The sequence below is a fragment of the Delphinapterus leucas genome, chromosome 14, assembly GCF_059928025.1.
Source record: "Delphinapterus leucas isolate spDelLeu-1000000601 "Yukka" chromosome 14, BTC_Dleu_Yukka2, whole genome shotgun sequence".
NCBI classification, from domain to species: Eukaryota; Metazoa; Chordata; class Mammalia; order Artiodactyla; family Monodontidae; genus Delphinapterus; species Delphinapterus leucas.
In genome coordinates, this window is record NC_143142.1 from 12,391,694 (window position 1) to 12,411,959 (window position 20,266).

At 47.7% G+C, this 20,266-nt stretch overlaps 1 protein-coding gene across 17 annotated transcripts in view; it reads left to right on the plus strand.

Moving 5' to 3' along the window:
- The window catches only part of SPRING1 (SREBF pathway regulator in golgi 1), a 333,460-nt gene that overhangs the window by 94,858 nt on the left and 218,336 nt on the right, over positions 1 to 20,266 (plus strand). The window contains exon 5 of one of the 17 annotated variants that reach the window (XM_022597998.3): positions 18,125 to 19,049. The exons of the other annotated variants lie outside the window; for them this stretch is intronic. Coding sequence (XP_022453706.1) covers positions 18,125 to 18,166 — 42 coding nt within the window. The 3' untranslated portion in view covers positions 18,167 to 19,049. Of the gene's footprint in view, positions 1 to 18,124; positions 19,050 to 20,266 lie in introns of those variants that run through there. 17 annotated transcript variants of the gene reach the window in all.

Genomic DNA, 20,266 nt, shown 5'->3' on the forward strand with positions numbered 1-20,266 from the left:
TGCATTTTAAAAGTTAAAATTAAACTTTTCTCTGAAAAGGCTACATACTATACGATTCCAACTATATGACATTCTGGAAAAGGCAGAACTATGGAGAAAGTAAAAAGATGAGTGGTTGCCAGCAGTTGGATTGAGAGGGATGAATAGGTGGAGCGCAAAGCACTTTTCAGGGCAATGAAAATAGTCTGTATGATCCTGTAACGGTGGATACATGTCATTTTCATTTGTCCAGACCCATAGAGTGTACGACACCAGGCGAGGACCCTCGTGTCAACTATGGACTTGGGCAATGATGGTGAGTCAGTGTAGGTTCATCGACTGTAAGAAATACCCCACCGTGACGGGAGGCATGGATAGTGGGGAGGCTGTGTGTGTTGGTGGGGCGGGGCACATGGGAACTCTCTATACTGTCCACTCAGTTGTGCTGTGAACCTAAAACTGCTCCAAAAATGAAGTCTGTTTTTTAAAAAGTTAAACTTTCGCTGTGGTACGGACAAGTCCTGTGACTTTAGAAACATACAAATTCCTGAAAACACCGATTATTATTAGGCTCAGGAATTAACCCGTCATGGGAAGTCTAGGGGTTCAGTGCCAATGTCAGTGTTGATCTACATCCTTGGGTGGAAGGCCAGTCATTTGGGGGAGCTTCCAATAGTTTGGGGACTCTACGGCTTAGGAAGGAAAAGGGGAGTGAAGACATTCAGGAGGATAACGCTGAAAACAGGAGGCTTTGAAATGGAAGGCAAATTTCTTTTTGTGAGGCTGAGTCTAGGAGCTACGAGATGCCTCTTTTCCTTTTAGTATCTTTATTCGGAATGAGACCAACAGCCCAGCCAATATCTATAAATAAACAGCCCATGATGATTTGTCCCTCCTGGTTGCATTTGTCCAAACAAAGGAAAGTAGCCCATTCCCGGATCTAAGCCCCCTTGGCCACACTGAAGCCTTGGCAGCACTTGAGTCCCCAGAAAGAGATTTTAGTGGTTGCTGTGCAAGAATCCTCAAAGGCGTTTCAGCTCCAGTCCCCGGCCACAATTTAAGGATGGAGTCAGCCAAACATTTGTGAGGCTAAGTGGGAGGAGAAAGAGCAGAAGGAGGAAAAAGGCATTTCCTAGGGCCCAGGGGACCCAAATGAGAAGCAGTCTTTCAGCAGTTTGATTTTTTTTTTTTTAAATCACTTTTGTGGTGCCACAAACTTGCCCTCTGATCTTGGCAAGGGGAGAACTTCTTGAGATAAGAATGCCAGGGCTGCCCTGCGGCTCCCGCACTTCCATTCAGCCCACTGTGTAATGCAGTCGGCTTCTGCCTCCCCGCCTCCCGAGAAGCTGGGCTTCCGAAGCCAACAGCAGTGTCCCAGTTGGCAAACAGAGGGGCTCCTTCAACCCCGGTGGCTCTGACTGCGTCTTCCTCTTCCTGCTTCTACTTGCCGGCTACTCCTTGTGAGTTTCTCTTGCGGCTTGCAGTGAGTGTGGCGGTCCGTGTTCTTCCTTAGCTTTCCTCTATCTTTTTTTTTTCTCTTAGCTTTCTTCTTGTCTCAAAGTCTTTCTTCGTGGCTGCCTTCACATAGATTTCCTGCAGCAGGGCCTGCGACCTGTGCGGTCACACCGGGCCCCACTCTCAGAAGGACTCCGTGCTTGGTTTAATGTTTGCCTCTCACCGTCCTGAAGTTCTTAATACGTTTTGAACAAGGTGATCTCATTTATATTTTGCAGTGAGCCCTGCAAATTACGTAGCCAGTGCTGCCTACAGGTACTTTGTTTTAATACTTCCCCAAAAAAGTATGTGGGCAAGTGACTTAATTTCTCTGTGTGACAATTTTCTTGGGTTATTAAGAGAATTCAGTGACATCGCTCTCGGAAAGCGCTAAGTGCAGTGCCTGGCAGGCATACAGCAGGCACTCAGCAAGTGCTGGTCAGGGTTACTATTGCTTCTGGCCTCTCTCCTCCCTTGAGCTGGTTCCCTCTTGCTCATCTCAGTGAAAGAGATTAGCAGTCATTCAGAAGTGTAATCTGTTCATCGTAGGCTCCTCCCACTTCCCCTCTCCACATCCAAACCGTCATCAGCTCCTCTTTATTCTGCATTTGAAATGTTTATTAAACTTTTCCTCTCCCTCCCTCTCTGCTGCCACTGTGCAGACTTAGCTTACACGAGTTATTGCAATGGCTTCCTAATTAATTTCCTCGCCTCCTGTCTTTTCTTTTTTTCCTTTCCAAAACAGAGCCACTTGATCCAGCAGCTGAGATTAAGTCAAGCTGGTCCAACAGGAATTTATGCAAATGTCCAGGTTTGTCCTTGAGGATGGAGTGTGCTCCATTGAAAGAGGTTGGGAAAGTAAAACGAACATGGGTTCCTACTTCTGTGCTGAGCTTTGGACACACAGTTTTGCATGCAGTCGTAACCAGGATGCTATTAGGTGGAGACGGTCATCTCCCATTTTATGGGGAAGAAACCAGGGCTCCGAGAGATGGTAGGGCTTGGGCAATTTCACCGTGACAGAGCTGGGATTCATACCCAAATCTCTCTGACTTGAAAGTACCTGCTCACCAGAAAAAAGACATGAGTGGAAAAACTAGTGAAATGGGAATAGGACCTGAAGGCTAATAACAGTGATGCGCCGATGTCAGTTTCCTGGTTTGGCTCACTGTGCAATAGTTGTGTAAGATGTTATCAGTAGAGAAAGCTGGGTGAAGCATATACGGGAAATCTCTGTACTATTTTTGAAACTTTTCTTCAACTCTAAATTTATTTCAAAGTACAAAGTTAAAAAAAAAAGAAAAGAAATACCTTTCCACTACGTACTCTGTGCCCTTCACTGAACTTCTTGATCTTATTGTCTAGAACAATCCCCACTTCGCGATACTGTCCCCCCAAAACACACACACATGCACACACATGCACGTGTGCACACACACATGCTCGTGCATACTCCACACAGTGTCTTGCACAGGAACATCAGCCCCAGCTCTCTGCACCCACCAGCTGATGCAGCCCTGGCTATGACCTACCCCAAGGCATCAGTGGGAATTATGGAAGGAGACAGTAACCGGGTGCCTGTGATTTACACTATAACTGTGTTCACCCCCTGCACCCTTTGGCTATAAAAATGCAGCGGTGTTGCAATTTATACATTGCAAAATGCCTCTCCTGCCCCCCACCCATCCCCTGCATCACCTCCTCCCCTGTCTCTGAGTTGGCGTGTAACCTTGATGATCCAGCCAAATGAGTTATTTGAGATGGAAACGTTAATTTATTTGAGCAGATGGGTGTCACCGCTGCTCTGTAAAAAGGTGGCGTTTTGCCGTATTGGCCCAGAGTGCTGCAGATGAAGTCCTGGCTGCGTCGCTGAATCACCGAGTGTGAACGGAATCATATGTTAACGGCACTAAGGGAAATGCCTATTTAAGCCAAGCCCTTCCAGAAAACAAATCCTCAGCCCCCCCCACCCCGATTTTTGTTTTAAATCTGGATTTTCGCATCTCTGATTTGCCGAGGGTCTGAAAAACCTGAAACTCATTATTTCTCAAAGTGTGGTCCAATGTCCGCCCACATCAGAGTCAAGCAAGGGTTTTATTAAAACACAGATCTGTGGGACCCACCCCTGACCTACAACCCCCCACGCTTGGGAGTACAGGCCTGGGGATTCTGCAGTTTTAACAAGCTCCCTGGGTGACTGTCACACACACTGAAAGTGGGACCCCCGTGGCTGAAATGATGCTATCAAACTGCCCAGGAAAATCTTCAAAACAAAACAGAACAAAGCAAGAAACCTTGGGATCGGAGGTGGGGTTTTTTTTGGGGAGTGGCGGGGGGAGACCTGTTTTGTTTCTTTCTACTTTCCTCTCCCTGTTCAGATTTTGTGCAAAAGAAGTATTACTTTTGTAGTTGGAAATAAATACGTAAAAGGGATAAAAAGATAGCACAAAGAGATTATTTGTGCACTAGAAGCCAAAGACGGTTTGGAAATGTCAGGAATTTCCAAGACAAGGGGTGTCGCTGTCCTTGGCCCTGAACTTTCAGTCTGTACTCTCTCCTCAGACACCCTCCACCACCCCACCCCACCCCACCCCTGCTCCCCCGACTGCTGCCTTCTCTAAGTGTTACATCCAATTTTCTCTTGAATACATGTAGTGAAGAAACTCAATGACCTCCCAGGGGACCTCACTTATAGGGAAGAAGCACAACGAGAGGATTTATGGAACGTCTGTAAAATACGTGTGTAGAAACTCACGACATTTTGATCGCTACCAAGGAGAAAAATGGACAGTTTCTTACCAGTCAGTTGCATGAGCCTTTTTTTTAAGGGTTTTTAAAATTAATTAATTTCCCCCCCTTTGTTAAGAATTCTTGGCACAGACACAGGCCCCGGAGAAGGGAAACATTGCCCACGGGCTGTATGTCCAAACTGTCAGGATTTCAATCCCAAACCTCTGGGGGCAAAGCCACATTTCTTGTGCTTCCCATGAAGTGGGGAGAGCCCTGTCAACGTTCACGGGAAGGAGGGTATTATTAGTAATAGTGCTGCCTCTTCTCTAACAGCCTCCGTGCCGCTTCAAGCATCACAGGCTCCCAGATAGCCTCTCCCCCGGGCTGCCTCTGCACCCAGAGCCATTTTCAGGGGAGAAGAGCCTGAGACGTTTGCCATGCGGCATCAGGCCTCGTCCACCTCCAGCCCCTTGTCAAATGCAGGAGCATCGATTAGGCATCTGGTTTTTCTCAGCCTTGCAGGTTCCATTCCTTCCCCCGGGAATTTGCAGCCAAAGACAATGAGCTGAACAGAATTTCCCGAATGGCTGGAGGAGGGAGAGCCCTTGGAGGAGAATTTGGGCCCTGCATCCTGCTTTTGTCACCAACTAGTCTTGGGCCCTTTCTTGGCCTTGGTTTCTTCATCTGTAAAATAAAAATCCAGAGGAGTTATGAAGATCAGAGAAAATCTATAAACAAATAGTTATCAACCAGAAGCAACTTTGTCCCCCATCCCCCCCACCCCGGGACGTTTGGCAATGCCTGGAGACAGTCTTGGTTGTCATGACTGATGCGGGGGGCAGTGCTACTGGTATCTAGTGCATAGAGGCCAGGGATGCACGGGGCAGCCCCGCACAACCAAGAATTATCCAGCCCAAATATCAGTGGTGCTGTGATTGAGAAACCCTGATATAAAGGGCCCGCCAAACAATTAGTGATTCAGGTGGTACTTGTGAGAAAGGGTGTGGGAAAAGGAATACAGTAAGTGTATTCAATAAACCTTACCTATTATTAGTAGATCTGAGTTAATTGGTAGTTGCTTCCTGGAACGCCTTGAAGGATTCTAAGGCTACAAACAAGCTCAGCTAGACAGTGTCATGATTGATTAGCGATGTCTGCCATGGGCTTGGCAGGGGGAAGTGGCAGCATGAGTGCAGTGTATTTTCTGACCCTGGACTCTATGATGTCTAGCATCTGTTTCTACTCTGACATTCTGTGATCCTATTGCTATGATTCTGTGAGTCTATCTATAAAGTTCTGTAGTCAGCATTATTTACAGAATATTTAAGCAGGCCAGGCTGCTGCAGGCTTGCTTGGCAGGGGAGGAGGGTGAATGGAAAGCCAGGACGACAGAGCTGGCTCTGTGCAAGGTAAACTAGATAGCCGCTGACAGGATGTGGGGGATGTGATGCAGGCAACCCCCCTCTTACTGCCCCTAAGTCTTCCCCACCTCGCCTGGGTTAAAAATGTTTATGGTTAGAGTCACTCCACTGGATCAAACACTGTTTCCAGGAGGCCTTTGTTTAAATGCACAGAGATTACCTAGAAGGGATAAGCATGCAATCCATCCCTATGTATTAATTCAATAAACTAGTCGTTGCTCGGCAGAATAGAACTGAGGGACAGGAGACGGGGTATCTGTGAGAGCAGGTGAGGAGGTGGGGGAAAGCACGCCTTACAGGGCAGGGGTTGGAATCAGTATTGCACAACTCCAGGAGGTGCTTTTTGCACTGAATTAGGGTGACCAACTTGTCCCGGGACTTCCCTAGTTTTTTTTTTTTTTTTAATGTTTACTTACTAATTTTATTTATTTATTATTTTTTTGGCTGTGCTGCATGGCATGTGGGATCTTAGTTCCCGGACCAGGGATCAAACCCATGCCCCCTGCATTGGAAGTGCAGAGTCTTAATCACTGGACCACGGGGAAGTCCCAGGGACTTTCCTAGTTTTAAAACTGAAGATCCCATGTCCCAGGAATTCCCTCTGTCCTGGGTGATCCAGGATGGTTGATTATCCTACCTCTAGGCCACATGGCATGGAAGGAACTGTGTAGTCCTTGCTGTAATTTATCCCTCATGCAGCTGCCTGAATTCTCTTTCTGGACATGTTCCTCCCTTGCCTATGAATCCTCTGTGGCTCCCTAGGGCCCTCCAAACTAGCTTGGGACTCTCCATCATGGTGCCCAAGGTGTCCCCAGCCTTGCTTCCTGATGTCACCTGATCCACCTGCCATGAATCCCTCCAACTAGTTGCCATATTGGAGACGCGCTGTGTATTATTCTCTCTCTCTCTGGGTTAGAGGAGGAGCTTTCCTAGAGAGGGAACTCACTTCTTGGAGTGTATTCAACTTGTGTCAGTAGCAAAAGAGTTACTTAGCCCAGCCTTTGTAAATAGTATAAAACTCACCTGAACCCCCCGCCCCCACAGTGAGTCAGGGCTCAGGGATATGGCTACCACTCTGTGTCAAGAGAAATCCCACATACCCCAGAGAACCCCAGGAATCCTTGGAGGATGAGGGTGAAGCCACCAGGCACATGGAACCACTCTAAATGAAAATAAAGCCTTCCTTCCTTCCTACACTCTTTAAACTTTTCAAAGCAGTTTCACACACAGCCCTGGACAGATCCCCTTTGTATCTCTGAGAAAAAGAGAGGATGGATGTCATGCCCATCTGACAGGTGGAAAAACTGAGGTCCCGGGCAGAGGGTCCTATACTCAATAAAGAAATGTTTCTGGATTAGGAGGATCAGGCACAGTGACGTTTAGTGTCTCATGGCACGTTGGTGCCTGGTCTATAACTAACCAAAGTCTTCTGCCTTCTATCCTCTGATGTTTTCATTCATTCATTAACTGAATGCTTAGTATGTGTCAGGCACCGTGTTCGTCTCATAATAATGATTGTAGCTAGGGTCGTGGGGGATTTTACTACCTGCAAGTTCCTCTGCTAAATTTTGGATGTGCCTTCATTTCAGTGCTCGGAGCAAGCTTTGTGGTATGGGTACAACTACTGTCCCAGATACAGGGGAGGAAACAGACTGAAGAGGGAAAAGCAACCCATCAGGGTCACTCAGCTCACAAGTGGGGGCTCTGCTGAGGCTCATCGTGTTCCCTGGTGTGGTGTGCTTGTGTGGAGCTCTCACTCTTGTAAGGAGAGAGACATGACAGTTTTCTGAGGTCCAGCCTTTTCCTCTCAGACTCTCCAGGCTGTTCCCTCCCAGTGAGCAACACTCCAAATAGGAGAGAAAGGAGACCAATGTTAATGAAGCATCTTCTGTGGGCCAGGCATGTGCACCTATGTTTTCCACACCACCTGGCGAAGTAGCTGCAGTTGAGTCCAGAAGAAATCAAGGCTCCTTGGGTTGACGTGATTGGCCAAAGCTGGCACAGCTGGTGTGCGGGGAGTGGAGACCTGGCCTTGGACAGTGATGCCACATGACTTGCTTTTTCTGCCAGTCTTGGCTCTCCCAAAGGACGTGCGGTGGGGAGAGTTTGCTGCAAGTTTTCAGGTCACATAGGAACCACAGAACACTTCTTTTGCGCTTGGTACGTGATCTTAAGCACAAACTCTCGGGACAGGAGCCAGAAAGCCACTCTCCCACCCATTCATTGTAGGGCAGGGGAGCTGGGGACAGGACCCAGGGCCGGGCCCAGTGGAGTCCTGCTGCCCATGTCAGGCAGCAGGTGGCGCTGTGGCCCCGGTTTAACAAGGACGGCGGGAAGGTGGAAAGGAGGGGGGAATCCAGAAAGAAAAACTTGTGGAAAACAAGGATTTAGAAAGAAGAACAATTTGTTCCAAAACATTTGCCTTGTGACGGGGTCATCTATAAATTCTGAGATTTCCTGTTTGCCGCTGGGCAGGCTGGCCGGCGGGCAGGCCACTCTCTTCTCTGCAGTCTGGAAGAATCATTTAAGCCCAGCTCACGAGCTCTGGCCTCCCCTGGCCCAGACTGGCTCTGAAATTTCCCGGCTTTTGTGCCCATAAGCAGGATCCTGTGACAGCAGGTCTCCTTGAGCCGTGCTCCAGTTTCCACGGGGGTGGGAGGAGGAGTGAGATCATGGTCATTTTTAAAGGAGAGACTGTCCTCACGAGCTCCCCGTGTTCTCCGTGCTGCCAGGCTTGTTTGAAGGCATAAAGTAAGGGAAAAGAATAAAACGAAAGAGACAGAGGTGGATTCTTCTATCTTCCATAGTTACCATTTTGTGTGTGTGGTGAGAACACTTAAGATCTACATTCTTAGCACATTTCAAGTATGAAATTCAGTACTATTAACCAGCAGTATTATTAAATAGCTCCCCAGAACTTACTCATCTTCAAACTGTAGGTTAGTACCCTTTGACCAACTCCTCCCCATTTCCTGTACTCCCCAGCCAGCCCCGGCAGCCACCATCCTACTCTCTGCTTCTGCAAGAGCGACGTTTTTAGATTCCACACATAAGTGATACCATGCAATATTTGTGCTTCTGTGTCTGTCTTACTTCACTTAGCACAATGTCTTCTTGTTGTTGCAAATGGCAGGATCTCCTTTTTTATGGCCTAATAATATTCCTTTGTGTAAATATGCCACGTTTTCGTTAGACATTCATCTGTCAGTGGACACTTAGGTTGTTTCCATATCATGGCTGTTGTGAATAATGCTTCAGTGATCATGGAAGTTCAGATATCTCTTCAAGATTCTGAGTTCATTTCCTTTGGATTTATAACCAGCAGTGAGATTGCTGGGTCATATGGTAGCTCTATTTTTATTTTCTTGAGGAAGAAGGTAGCCCCTTTAAAAAAGAGAGAGAGCTGTTCTAGTCAATATGGAGAGAAACATTTCACTGGAAAAGAGAGAGAAAATTCTTTTTACCAGCCTGGTAGAACTTGAACCAAGCCTAAAGCCCAAAGCCATCAATGAATGAATGGCTAAAGAAAATGCATGCATGCTTCCACACATCCATCCACTCATGCATCCATCCATCTATCTACCCATCCATGTATCCATCCATTCATGAATCCATCCATCTACCACTCATCCATCCATCTGTTCATCCATCCATCCATCCATCCAATTGCTCACTCATTCACTCAGCAAACAATTATGGAGTACCTACCATATGCTTGTACCTTTTCCTGTTTTTACTCTGAGGGTAAACCGAGACCAGCTCTGTGGTCTCCTCCTGGGGTCAGTGGCATGTGGAGGACATACGAGTAACATCTGGAAATGGGATCCAGAAGGTGGGCTTGGGATTCCTGGACAAGAACTGTTAGGAAGGATTGCAACATATTTGGCCAGGGTGAGGCGTACAGTTTGTGGCTGAAAACAGAGTTTTTCTCTGAAGAAGTCAAACGAGCCTGTCTGGGATCAAATCCACGAGGGCTGGACAATCTGGTCTCAGCAAATTAAAACAACATGGGCACCAGCCAGCTACATTTTTGAAAACAGTATTTGTGTTGTTTTAATCAAGGACACCACCTCCTCTGTCCTTTGCTCTTGACAAAAAGCTCTGAATTGAAATGGGGCAGAATTTATAAGAAAATAAAACAATTCTTGGGCATCCCAGCACAAACTCATTTTCCTTTTCATTAGCTTCACAGTTTAAGGGCCTCTCTCTATCTCATTTTACCCTTCTGCCTGCAGGATTATGAGGATTAATGAGCCCATGCCAAGATAGTGTCTAAGTGACACAAGAGCAACACTGCTCTTTCCATACGTAGCTGAACCCAACCTGTTGCATCCTTCCCACAGGTGGAGAGTCCCTTTTAGTAGGGTCTTGGTCCCTGCAGTGACTGTGGGCAGCCAAGGGGGCAGCTTGAGCCCCAGGCTGAGTCTGTGTATTAACTGTGTCTTATTTTCTATATTCTGATGCCTTGAACATCTTGGAACCTTGCTACCCAGGGAGGGACTGCTCCTCCTGGGCTTAGCCAGTTCCTAGAGATAGTGAACAACTAGCCAGGAAGCATGCCTTTCAAATGCAGACCAACCAATCCAAAGCTCACATCTCCAACCCTCTTCTTTATGGGGCTCTCACCCTCTGAGCCACTGTCTACCTGCCCTAATCACCACAGGACACATAACTTGGGCACAGCCCCCATGCCCCGGATCTCGCTGAGATTATTCAAACTAGCTCCTCTTGAGCCTGTTTACCCTGCCTCACCCGTTCCTTCCAGGAGAAACCACAATAAAAGTTCTTGCCTGTATTCTTCCCTTACTGCCTCTGCCTCCTGACTGACCTTGGTGCTTCCCCATGTGACCCTGCATGTTGGGCCCTGCCTCCTGTTTCTAGGGATCTATGAGTACAGTACACTTCTTACTTCATGACAGTCATTTCTGTGTCTTGAGTGTCTTATCAAACCTGCTGAAAACGAATCCCAGGTACCCTTAATACAGCGTGCTCTGACTGTCTGTGAGACTGTGGCAGGTCACTGTGCTGTCTTACCTGCAGCCTCCTCTTTCATAAAATGGGGACAGTGATGTCCAGTGCTTGTGGGGATCGAGCAGGTGACGGAAGTGATTTCCCAGCCTCAAGGAACACCTCTCCAGAGACCTTCTTTATACCATCCTCACTGTTCTCTCTCTCTCTTTTTTTTTTTTTTGGCCATGCCACACGGCTTGTGCAATCTTAGTTCCCTGACCAGGGATCGAACCCATGACCCCTGCAGTGGAAGCAAGGTGTCTTAACCACTGGACCTCCAGGAAAGTCCCTGTTCTCTTTTCTTTTTTTTCTTTTTTTTTTTTGTGGTATGCGGTCCTCTCACCGCTGTGGCCTCTCCCGTTGCGGAGCACAGGCTCCGGACGCGCTGGCTCAGCGGCCATGGCTCACGGACCCAGCCGCTCCGCAGCATGTGGGGTCTTCCCGGACCGGGACATGAACCCGTGTCCCCTGCATCGGCAGGCAGACTCTCAACCACTGCGCCACCAGGGAAGCCCTCTCTTTTCTTTATAACATTTATTTGTAGTTGAAATGACTCCTTTCTTTCTTTGCCTGCCCCACCCTCACTAGAATGAATGCTTTTCACTGCTGAACACCTAGACCAATGCTTAGACCAGTGCCTTGCACACAGTAGATGCTCATTTTACAATATGGAATGTGTGTGAACGCATCTAGCACTTAGCACGCATGCTTGTTGCTTTCCTCCCTCCTTAGTCTTTCGATCTTTCGGGATCCTCTTGCGTGAACTGGCATGGGTTTGGGCCACTTTACAGATTGGAAGCTGTTGAAGGAGATTCTAGTCCTTTCTGCTGGCCTGTAAAGCTTTGTGCTTGTGTGGAGGCTCTTGTCCAAGACACTCAGAGCACTTTATAAACGTTGATGACATAAATGGTGTACTTTGTTTGCAGCAGGTGGGGCATGATTTGCCGAAGCAGGATGGTTCCTAGTGAAGCCAAACCTGTTCTGGAAGTGAGTGGAAAGTTTAAGCGCAGTCAGAGACCTCGGGGGCCATTTGCCCAGTGACGTCCAGTGAGTGGCTCGGGACAGCAAAGATTCCCGGAAGTCAGCCCCTCACCCCTAGGTACCCCTTCCTCCCTGCACAGCCTCGTGCCCTGGAGTGGGTATTGTTTTGCTCCATTGGCAGAGCTTCCAGAATCGAGTTAAGAGGATTCTTCTGCTGCCAGAAGGCTCCTTGCATGGATTTATTGAGCCCTCACTTAGCGGAGGTGTTGAGGCTGCAAGTCATATGGTACTCACACTCATTCATCCAACAGAGCCTTCTGAGCATCCCGTCTGGGCAAGGGCTGTGGACAGAGGGGTGAGGAGACCCGTGAGGGGACAGTGACTCTCACAGAGGAATTACTTGACTGAGTGCACACAGCACAGGGTCTGTAGGAGCCCAGAGAAGAGGGTTGGGTCAGGACAGGCTTCTTGGAGGTACTCCTGTTGCTTCTGTTGACACCCAGGAGTCTTTTAGTTATAGGTTACAAAACCCCAACTCAAACAGGCTTAAGCCATAAAGAAAATACATTAACTCACAGAATGGGCAAATCCAGGAGGCTCTGGCTTCAGGCATGACTGGATCAAGGGGCTTAGATGAGAACTCCATCTCTTGGTGCTTGTTTCTCTCTCTGCCTTGGCCTCATTTCCTCCAACCATAGGCAGCATTTACTCCACTTAGCGGAAAAGATGGGAATTGGAAGCTCCCAGTTCCCATTCTTCTCCTTCTATTCATATGTTTACTTAACCAATATTTACTGAGTGGTGAACAAGACAACGTCTTACAGATTTAGCCAACAGTTAAACTTGTGTTTTTGGGCCAAAGACACATGTGCAAGAATATTCATTATGACGTTGTTTATACTAACCAAAGACCAGAAACAACCTAAGTGGCCTCCAGAAAGGGATTGGGTGGGTAAATTATGCAGCAGAAGACTGGATGGCAATTGGAAGAATGAGGTAGATTTATATCAGTAGTTCTCACTCTGGTCAGCTTTACCCCCTGAAGGACATTTGTCCAAGTCTGGAGACATTTTTGGTTGTCACAACTGAAGGGGGAGGGGCAGCACTACTGGTATGTAGGGGGTGGAGGCCAGGGATGCTGCTACACGTCCTACAATGCATGGCACAGACCCCACAGTGAAGAGTTACGCAGCCCACAGTACCAGTGGTGCCATGACTGAGAAACCCTGCTCGGTATCTGCTGATGCAGAAATCTGTAGGATATGTTAAGTTAAAAAAAAAAAGCACTGTGGAAAACAGTCAATATAGTAGACTACCACTTGTGCAAAACAAGGAGCATATTTATATATGTGCTTATATATGCACAGAATTATCTCCGGATGAGTAAATAAGAGAGTGGGGAGCCGTGTCTTGTGACGGCCTGGGGTAGAGGTGTGGAAGAGAGATTTATTTTCATTGTACAGCTTTTTTTTTTTTTTTTTTTTTTACTGTTTGAATATTTTTAAACCACATACGTGGATTCTTTAAAAAATTAAAATATAAAAAGGATGAAAGTTTGACTCGACCTATCCACATTCCCTGTCTGACCCCTTCCTACCCATGTCTTCTCCTTTAGAGATGATTAACTTTAAGAGCAATCCCTCAAAGTCACAGTTGGAACTGATCTTAGAGATCATCAAATCTTAGCAGTAATCAAAGAGGTCGTGGAAATGCTGGATTTGATACGTTTAAGTGAGTCTTTTCTGGAGGACTTCTTAGAGCTATTTTTTTTCTTTTTAAATTTTTATTTATTTATTTTTGGCTGCGTTGGGTCTTCGTTGCTGCGCGCCGGCTTTCTCTAGTTGCGGTGAGTGGGGGCTACTCTTCGTTGTGGTGAGCGGGCTTCTCATTGCGGTGACTTCTCATGTTGTGGAGCACGGGCTCCAGGCACGTGGGCTTCAGTAGTTGTGGCGCATGGGCTCAGCTGTGGCTTGCGGGCTCTAGAGCGCAGGCTCACTAGTTGTGGCGCACGGGCTTAGTTGCTCAGCAGCATGTGGGATCTTCCCGGACGAGGGCTTGAACCTGTGTCCCCTGCACTGGCAGGTGGATTCCCAACCACTGTGCCACTAGGGAAGCCCCTTCTTAGAGCTTTTAATGCAAGAGTATGACTGGTGGTCTCTGAGGGGGTGCGCCGTACAGAATTAGCAGATGTCCTGACTCCTTTAGCAGGGCCCTAGGGCAGCCATAACAAAGCACCATGAACTGGGGGGCTTAAAACAACAGAAGTTTGTTGTCTTACAGTTCTGGAGGCTAGGAGTTTGAAATCAGGATGGCAGAAGAGCCATGGAGTCTCTAGGGATGGACCCTTCCCTGCTTCTTTGTAGCTTCTGGCAGTCTCTGGCAGTCTTTGGCATTCCTTGGCCTGCAGCTACGTCCCTGTGATCTCTGCCTTCATCAGCATAAGACCTTCTTTCTGTGTGTCTGTCTTCACATGGCTGTCATCTTATAAGGACACCAGTCATACTGGACTAGGGGCCTCCCCTACTCCACTGTGACTTTATTTTAGCTAATTACAATTACTCTATTTCCAAATAAGGGAACACTCTGAAAGTCTGCGGTTAAGACTTCAGTGTTTCTTTGGCTGGGGGGTGGGTGGGGGACACAATTTAACTCATCACAGTTCCTAAGCATACACATATGTAAATAGTTTTTCCATTTCATTTCAAAAGACTACTGTTCTTCTGATTATGTTTCAAGTAATGTGGATCTCATATAGTTCCTTCACTTTGCAGTTGAGGCATCTGAGGCCCAGAGAGGGACAGTCACTAGCTCAAGATCACACAGCAGATTAGGGGCAGGGCTAAAACGAAAATCTAGGTCACCACTCTCCTGGAGAAGAGAGTCAGTGAACCCTGTCTGTCCTCGATAGGAGCTGCTCTTTATATATGAGGCTGAGACTGACTGGTGATCAAGACAGCATTCATCAATTCATCAACTCATCCACCCACCTACCATTCCACTGTTTTATCTCCCAACATGCAAGCAAAGCTACCTGATGGAGCAGTTCCTACTCCTATGGACACAGGTCTTACTTCTGAATGTTCCCAAGTGTGTTCTCTGGGACTCTAGGTTGTATGTGATAGAAACCACCGTAGACCGTTGAAGCCATAAGAAGAATTTATTGGCTCATGTATCAGAGGAGACACAGCTGGATCCAGGAGGCCAAACAACGCTGTCCTCATCCTCCCTCTCTCCTCCTCTCGGTCCTTCTTCTCTTGTGTTGGCATCATTTTCAGACACACTTGCTCTGTGGTGGGAAGCATGGTTCTGGCAGCTCCAGACTCACCAGCGCTGAAAGGAGAGTCTTTCCTTTCCCCAGGCTCCCACCAAGGTCCCTAGGAGGGCTTGCTGCCCACACCCCAGAACCTATTCCTATAGCCAAGAGTATTTGGTTCTCTGCTTGGCCAGACCTGGAGCAGGTGAGTGGGGCCAGCTCCACCTGAACCACGATGTCTGAGAATGGGACCGTACTCATCTCCTCAAAGGTGTTAGTCAGGCGAAACACAGTGGTGGGCTATCTCTGCCGCCCCTTTGCTGACTCTTCAGCAAATACACAGTTACTTACAGTGGTGACTGGGTGGAGACTAAAAGGCTCTGGGCAGCCCCATTCCCACTGCTGCAGGCCAATTTGAACCATGGGCTCTTTGGTCTCCTCTGTGTTTCTCTTGACTCTTTTCACTCTAATGGATGTTTACTTTTCTATCCCCCACCCATAACCAGACTGTAAACTCCTTGAAGGGCCCTGGTTTATTCCCCTTTGCAAATCAGTATGTAGTACAGCAGGCACAGAGTAGGCTCTCAGTAAATGCGCATTGAATTGGGAATCTCTCATAGGTCTACGGATGTCCTAGGTACTCCATAAAATTTTGCTGAATGAATTAGTGAATGATTGTATGGTTCTGTGGATGGATGGATGGATGGATGGATGGATGTGAGGATGGATGGATGGATGCATAGGTGGATGGACACATGGATAAATGGATGGATAGACACATGAATAGGTGGTGGATAGATGAATAGATGGGTGGATGGCTGGCTGGCTGGCTGGCTGGATCAATTGACTGATGCATTGATGCATGGGTGGATGCATGAATGGATGAATGGATAGGTGAACAAGTCGATGTATGGATGCATGTCTGGAGAGGTGAGTTGACAGGTGCTATCATGATCATCACTGTGTCACAGCCTCCACTGCAAAGAGCAACTCCTATCAAGGGCAGAAAACTCACTGATTCTTTCATTGTCTGGCTACCTGTCTGATTTCTGTAACACAACCTGGTCACTTTCATTTACAAGACAAGGTGTTAGTGCTCATTTGCCTAGTGAATTTCATCCTGATTCTACTGTTGATCATCACGGACAGTAATGAACCATGCTGCAGAGGACAAGGACCCAGCTGCCTGCTCAAAAAGAGAAGGAAACGGTTAAGTAGGAGCTGTGTGCCCCCCTCTCTCTTCCTGTAGACAGACTTTATCCATACGGTAGTGGAGATGGCTGGGGTAATCCTCAAATCACATCCTTCCAGCTCTGTAGAGTGGCAGCTCTCTTACCCTGGCTTGTACAAGCCAGGAGAAGGACCCAGGCATCCTGGATCTGATGCTCTGGAGACAGCCCTGCCGTGACTTTCCTAAATGTGCTGCCCGATGGAGACTCAGCCTGCCTCCGCTTCAAATGGAGTCGATCCCAACAGGGAGAGCATAGCACTCTGCCCTGTGGAACTCTGGCTTCCCTACTCCCCTTGCTCTTGCCCTCATGCCTCCCGGGAAAGGGGCCAACTCAGCAGTCAGTCTCAGAGGGAAACCCTCTTGGGAAGCAGCCCAGAGGGACCACCTGCACTGGCGGGCAGCAGAGCTATTGGTAGCTGGGCAGCCCTCTGGAGTCCAGCTTGCCAGTCAGAGAGTGCTCACCATCAAGCACAGCAGACCCCCCGTCTCACTTCGGTGTCAGCTCTTGTGAGGTTCAGTGAAATAGTTGGCTGGATGCTGAGCAGAAAGGCTCTTTCCCGCTGCCTCTGCCACGCTGTCCATGGGGCGCTGTACAGGAGCAGTGTGCGTTCAGCTCCTCCTACGTGCCAGGCTCCCTCCTACCCGCGTGAGACAGCTATTAATATCCCCACTTTACGAAAGAGAAAATGGGCTCAGAGAGATGCGTGGACTAACTCGTGTTCATGCACGAGCCAAGACTCAATCTGGGGCCCCCTGCAAGTTCACAGCCACCTCTGTGGACTGGTGTGGCCAGGACTTCAGTGATGCTCACTGCTGGTCCATTCTGGAGTTGAATCAATGGAAACCTCACTTAGCTATTTATCTTTTGTATCAGCAATTCATGAAGCATCATAGCCTGTGAGGGAGACAAGTTGCCCACGGAAACAAAGATTGATGCTAAAAACTGGAAATGAGTCAGTGTTAAGCACTTGTGTGCCCTTTCTGTTTTGGCTGCTGAAATTGAGTAAAAAGCATGGGACCCTGGGAAAAGTGATGTGAGGATCCCTAAGAGCTCCCATCACCTAACAGCTCCTTGGTTTCCTGAGATTTCACCTGGAGACCTTCGTTTCTTAGGGTCTGAAATCCTTTTGGATTTTTTTTTTTTTTTTTTGCGGTACGCGGGCCTCTCTCTGCTGTGGCCTCTCCCGTTGCGGAGCACAGGCTCTGGATGTGCAGGCTCAGCGGCCATGGCTCATGGGCCCAGCCGCTCCGCGGCATGTGGGATCCTCCCAGACTGGGGCTCGAACCTGTGTCCCCTGCATCGGCAGGCAGACTCTCAACCACTGCGCCACCAGGGAAGCCCCCTTTTTGATTTTTGAAAGACTTTAATTAAAATGACAATACCTCTGAGAATGGTCAGTCAGGGTTTGAGCCTGTGCATCAGCTTAGAGCTTAAGCAAAGGAGCAGAGAGTGTGGCCTTAGGAAAGGGCACACGATGCACAAACGTGAATGGGAAGCAGGTGCAGACCCTGAAAAGAGGACCGACTTTGCCTCCATCATGATTTCACCCAAGGCCAGCTGAAAAGGGAGAATATTGTCTTGGCTGTTTATTGGTGCATTACAGATTATTCTGACACTTAGAAGCTTAAAGCAACAATAAACATTTATAATCGCATACAGTTTCTGTGGGTCAGAAATCTGAAGATGGTTAGCGAGGTGGTTCTGACTCCTGCTTTCTCAAGAGAGAGTGGGTGGGAGCTGGGGCTGCAGTCTCATCTGAAGGCTTGGCTGAGGCTGGAGGATCTGCTCCAGGTGACTCACTCACATGGCTGTTGGCAAGATGATGCTGGCCAATGGCAGGAGGCCTCAGTTCCTCTCCACATTGACGTCCCCCTAGGGCTGCTTGAGCATCCTCACAACATGGTGGCTGGCTTCCCTCAGAGCAAATGAGCTGAGAGAGGGAGAGAGAGAGAGAAGAAAGAGGAGGCTGCGATGTCTTTGACCTTGGCTTAGCAGTCTCACTCCATTTCTGCAATATCCTACAGGTTCCACTATTCATTGCAGGAGAGTCCCACACAAAGGTGTGAAAACCAGGTGGTGAGATTATTGGGGACCATCTTGGACACCGACCCGTGGCTTCTGCAGTCATCCTCTTTATTTTACAAGTGACAAAATGGAAGCATGAAGAGCTTACCTGAACACATCCTGGATTTTTTTGTGAGTCAGGGATCACATCTGATTGTTCACTGTAACATTCCTGGAAGCACCTACAACAGTGTCCAGCATTTAGTGGCTATTCAATAAACACTCACTGAATGAGATGTGTGAATGAACTCATGCTTGGGAAAGTAAAGTGGTCCTTGAAACCTAGTCCATTTTATTTACTGTCCCATTAGATGTCTTTAGGGAGCAGGGATCGAGGAAGAGGATTTTGCGTTGCTAGATTTCTCATATCGTTGACTTATTGTGCACGTACGTGTTACCATGGCCTATCGTTTGTTGAGTCCTCTGTTTCTTTAAGACCCAAGTCTCCTGGTGTGTTGTTGAAGGGAAGGGGTTTGCAGAAACCCCACAGGGAGGAGCCCTCCCCTTCTTTGGATGAAAAAAGGGTCACTGTACTTGCAATAGAGTTATAACTGGTTACTAGATTTAAACACAGGGCCTCTCATATGTCAAAACCTCAGAGCAGAGAGATTATATATATGGGTAGCATATATATAAATGTATGTATAATTTATGCAATATTTCTCCTATTCGCACTCTCTACTTAAGCTCTCCATTAAAGCTCATCACATTAATTTAATTGAAAAATTCTGGGGGAATTGTATTAGTTTTTTTCCCATTAAATTAACATTACAGCCTTTAAATAGATGTCCTGGATGCCTATTGTTGCTAACAAAATTATTATGCAAATTGAAATCTGCCCTTTCTGGATTTGGCCACCAGCTTCTCACCCTCCTCCTCTTTCCGTGACCCCGTTAATTTAATTGCCCTTTCCCCTGAGTTCCCAGGCCACAGAAGTGGGACAGGAACCCTGGCCTAAGCCACAGGCTCCGGGCGGGGCTGTGGGGCTGGGTCTGGGCTCAGCAGAGCAGGTTAGAGTTTTAGACTCTGGTCTCCAAGGCCCTTGTGAAAACACTCTTATCCCGAGAAAGAGAAAAAGGGTGGGCGGTCTTTCCCAGGCCCCTCTGTGGCCAAGATTGTGCTTAGTATTAAAGAGGATGGCGTGTGAGTCAGAGGGGCTGGGTTCAAAATTGGATTCCACCCCTCAGTGAGTCTGAGATTTTGGGCAAATTTCCTAACCTCTATAAAACCAAAACAACCACCCCTCCCTCAAGGGAAGCTGAAGGAGGACGTGAAATAATGGACAGTGCCTGCCTGGAGCAGGTGCCCCTGAAGGGTTGCTATTATCATTTATCATTCACTCGTTCATTCTCCCATTCATTCAGGAAGTAGTCTTGGAGCCCACTGGGCTGGGTGCAGGGGCTGTGGCGAGAAGCAGATGACCCAGATCTCTGATCTCCTGTAACTTGTATGGTGGGGTGGGGGTGGGGAATAAACAAGTAAGTAATATGATTGTGCATAAAGGTAGGTGTTATTGCCATTATTAGCAAGTCAGACATGTGTTTAAAAAGTGAAAAATGCAGTTCTGCTAATTAATCAATCACGGTGATTTGCCTGCTACACTTAAACCTCCAGGAAGTAGAACCGGCCGTTTCCTTTGGGCTGGATCCCAGAGGCCTGGTTAATCCCTGGGTACTAGTTGGAAGGAGCTTTTTCTTTAACGTGAGCTGCTAGATGGCTGGAAACAGAAGCTGAGTGACAGGGACTCTGGAGCAAGGAGATCTCTTTGTGAAATCAGCCATATTCCAGTTTTGGATGGGGTAGGGGTTCCCCCAGCCCTGCTTTAGGTCTTATCTCTCTGAACAAAGCTCGTGAAGTGATCCCCAGCTAATCTCTCTGGATGAACACCAAGACTTCACTACCCTTCAAGAGTATCCAAGGGGGATGTCTTATCTCATCTTTCCCATCTGTTTGATCTCCAGGAGTCTTTCTCCTTTCATGAATGGGCTCTTCCATTTGCATAGACACTAAGTAGATTGAAATGAGGTTTGAAAAAGGAAAGTCAAAGCTTCCTTTGTCTTTAGGGTTTGAAAACACACCCCTGAAATAAACAGCAGGGGTGA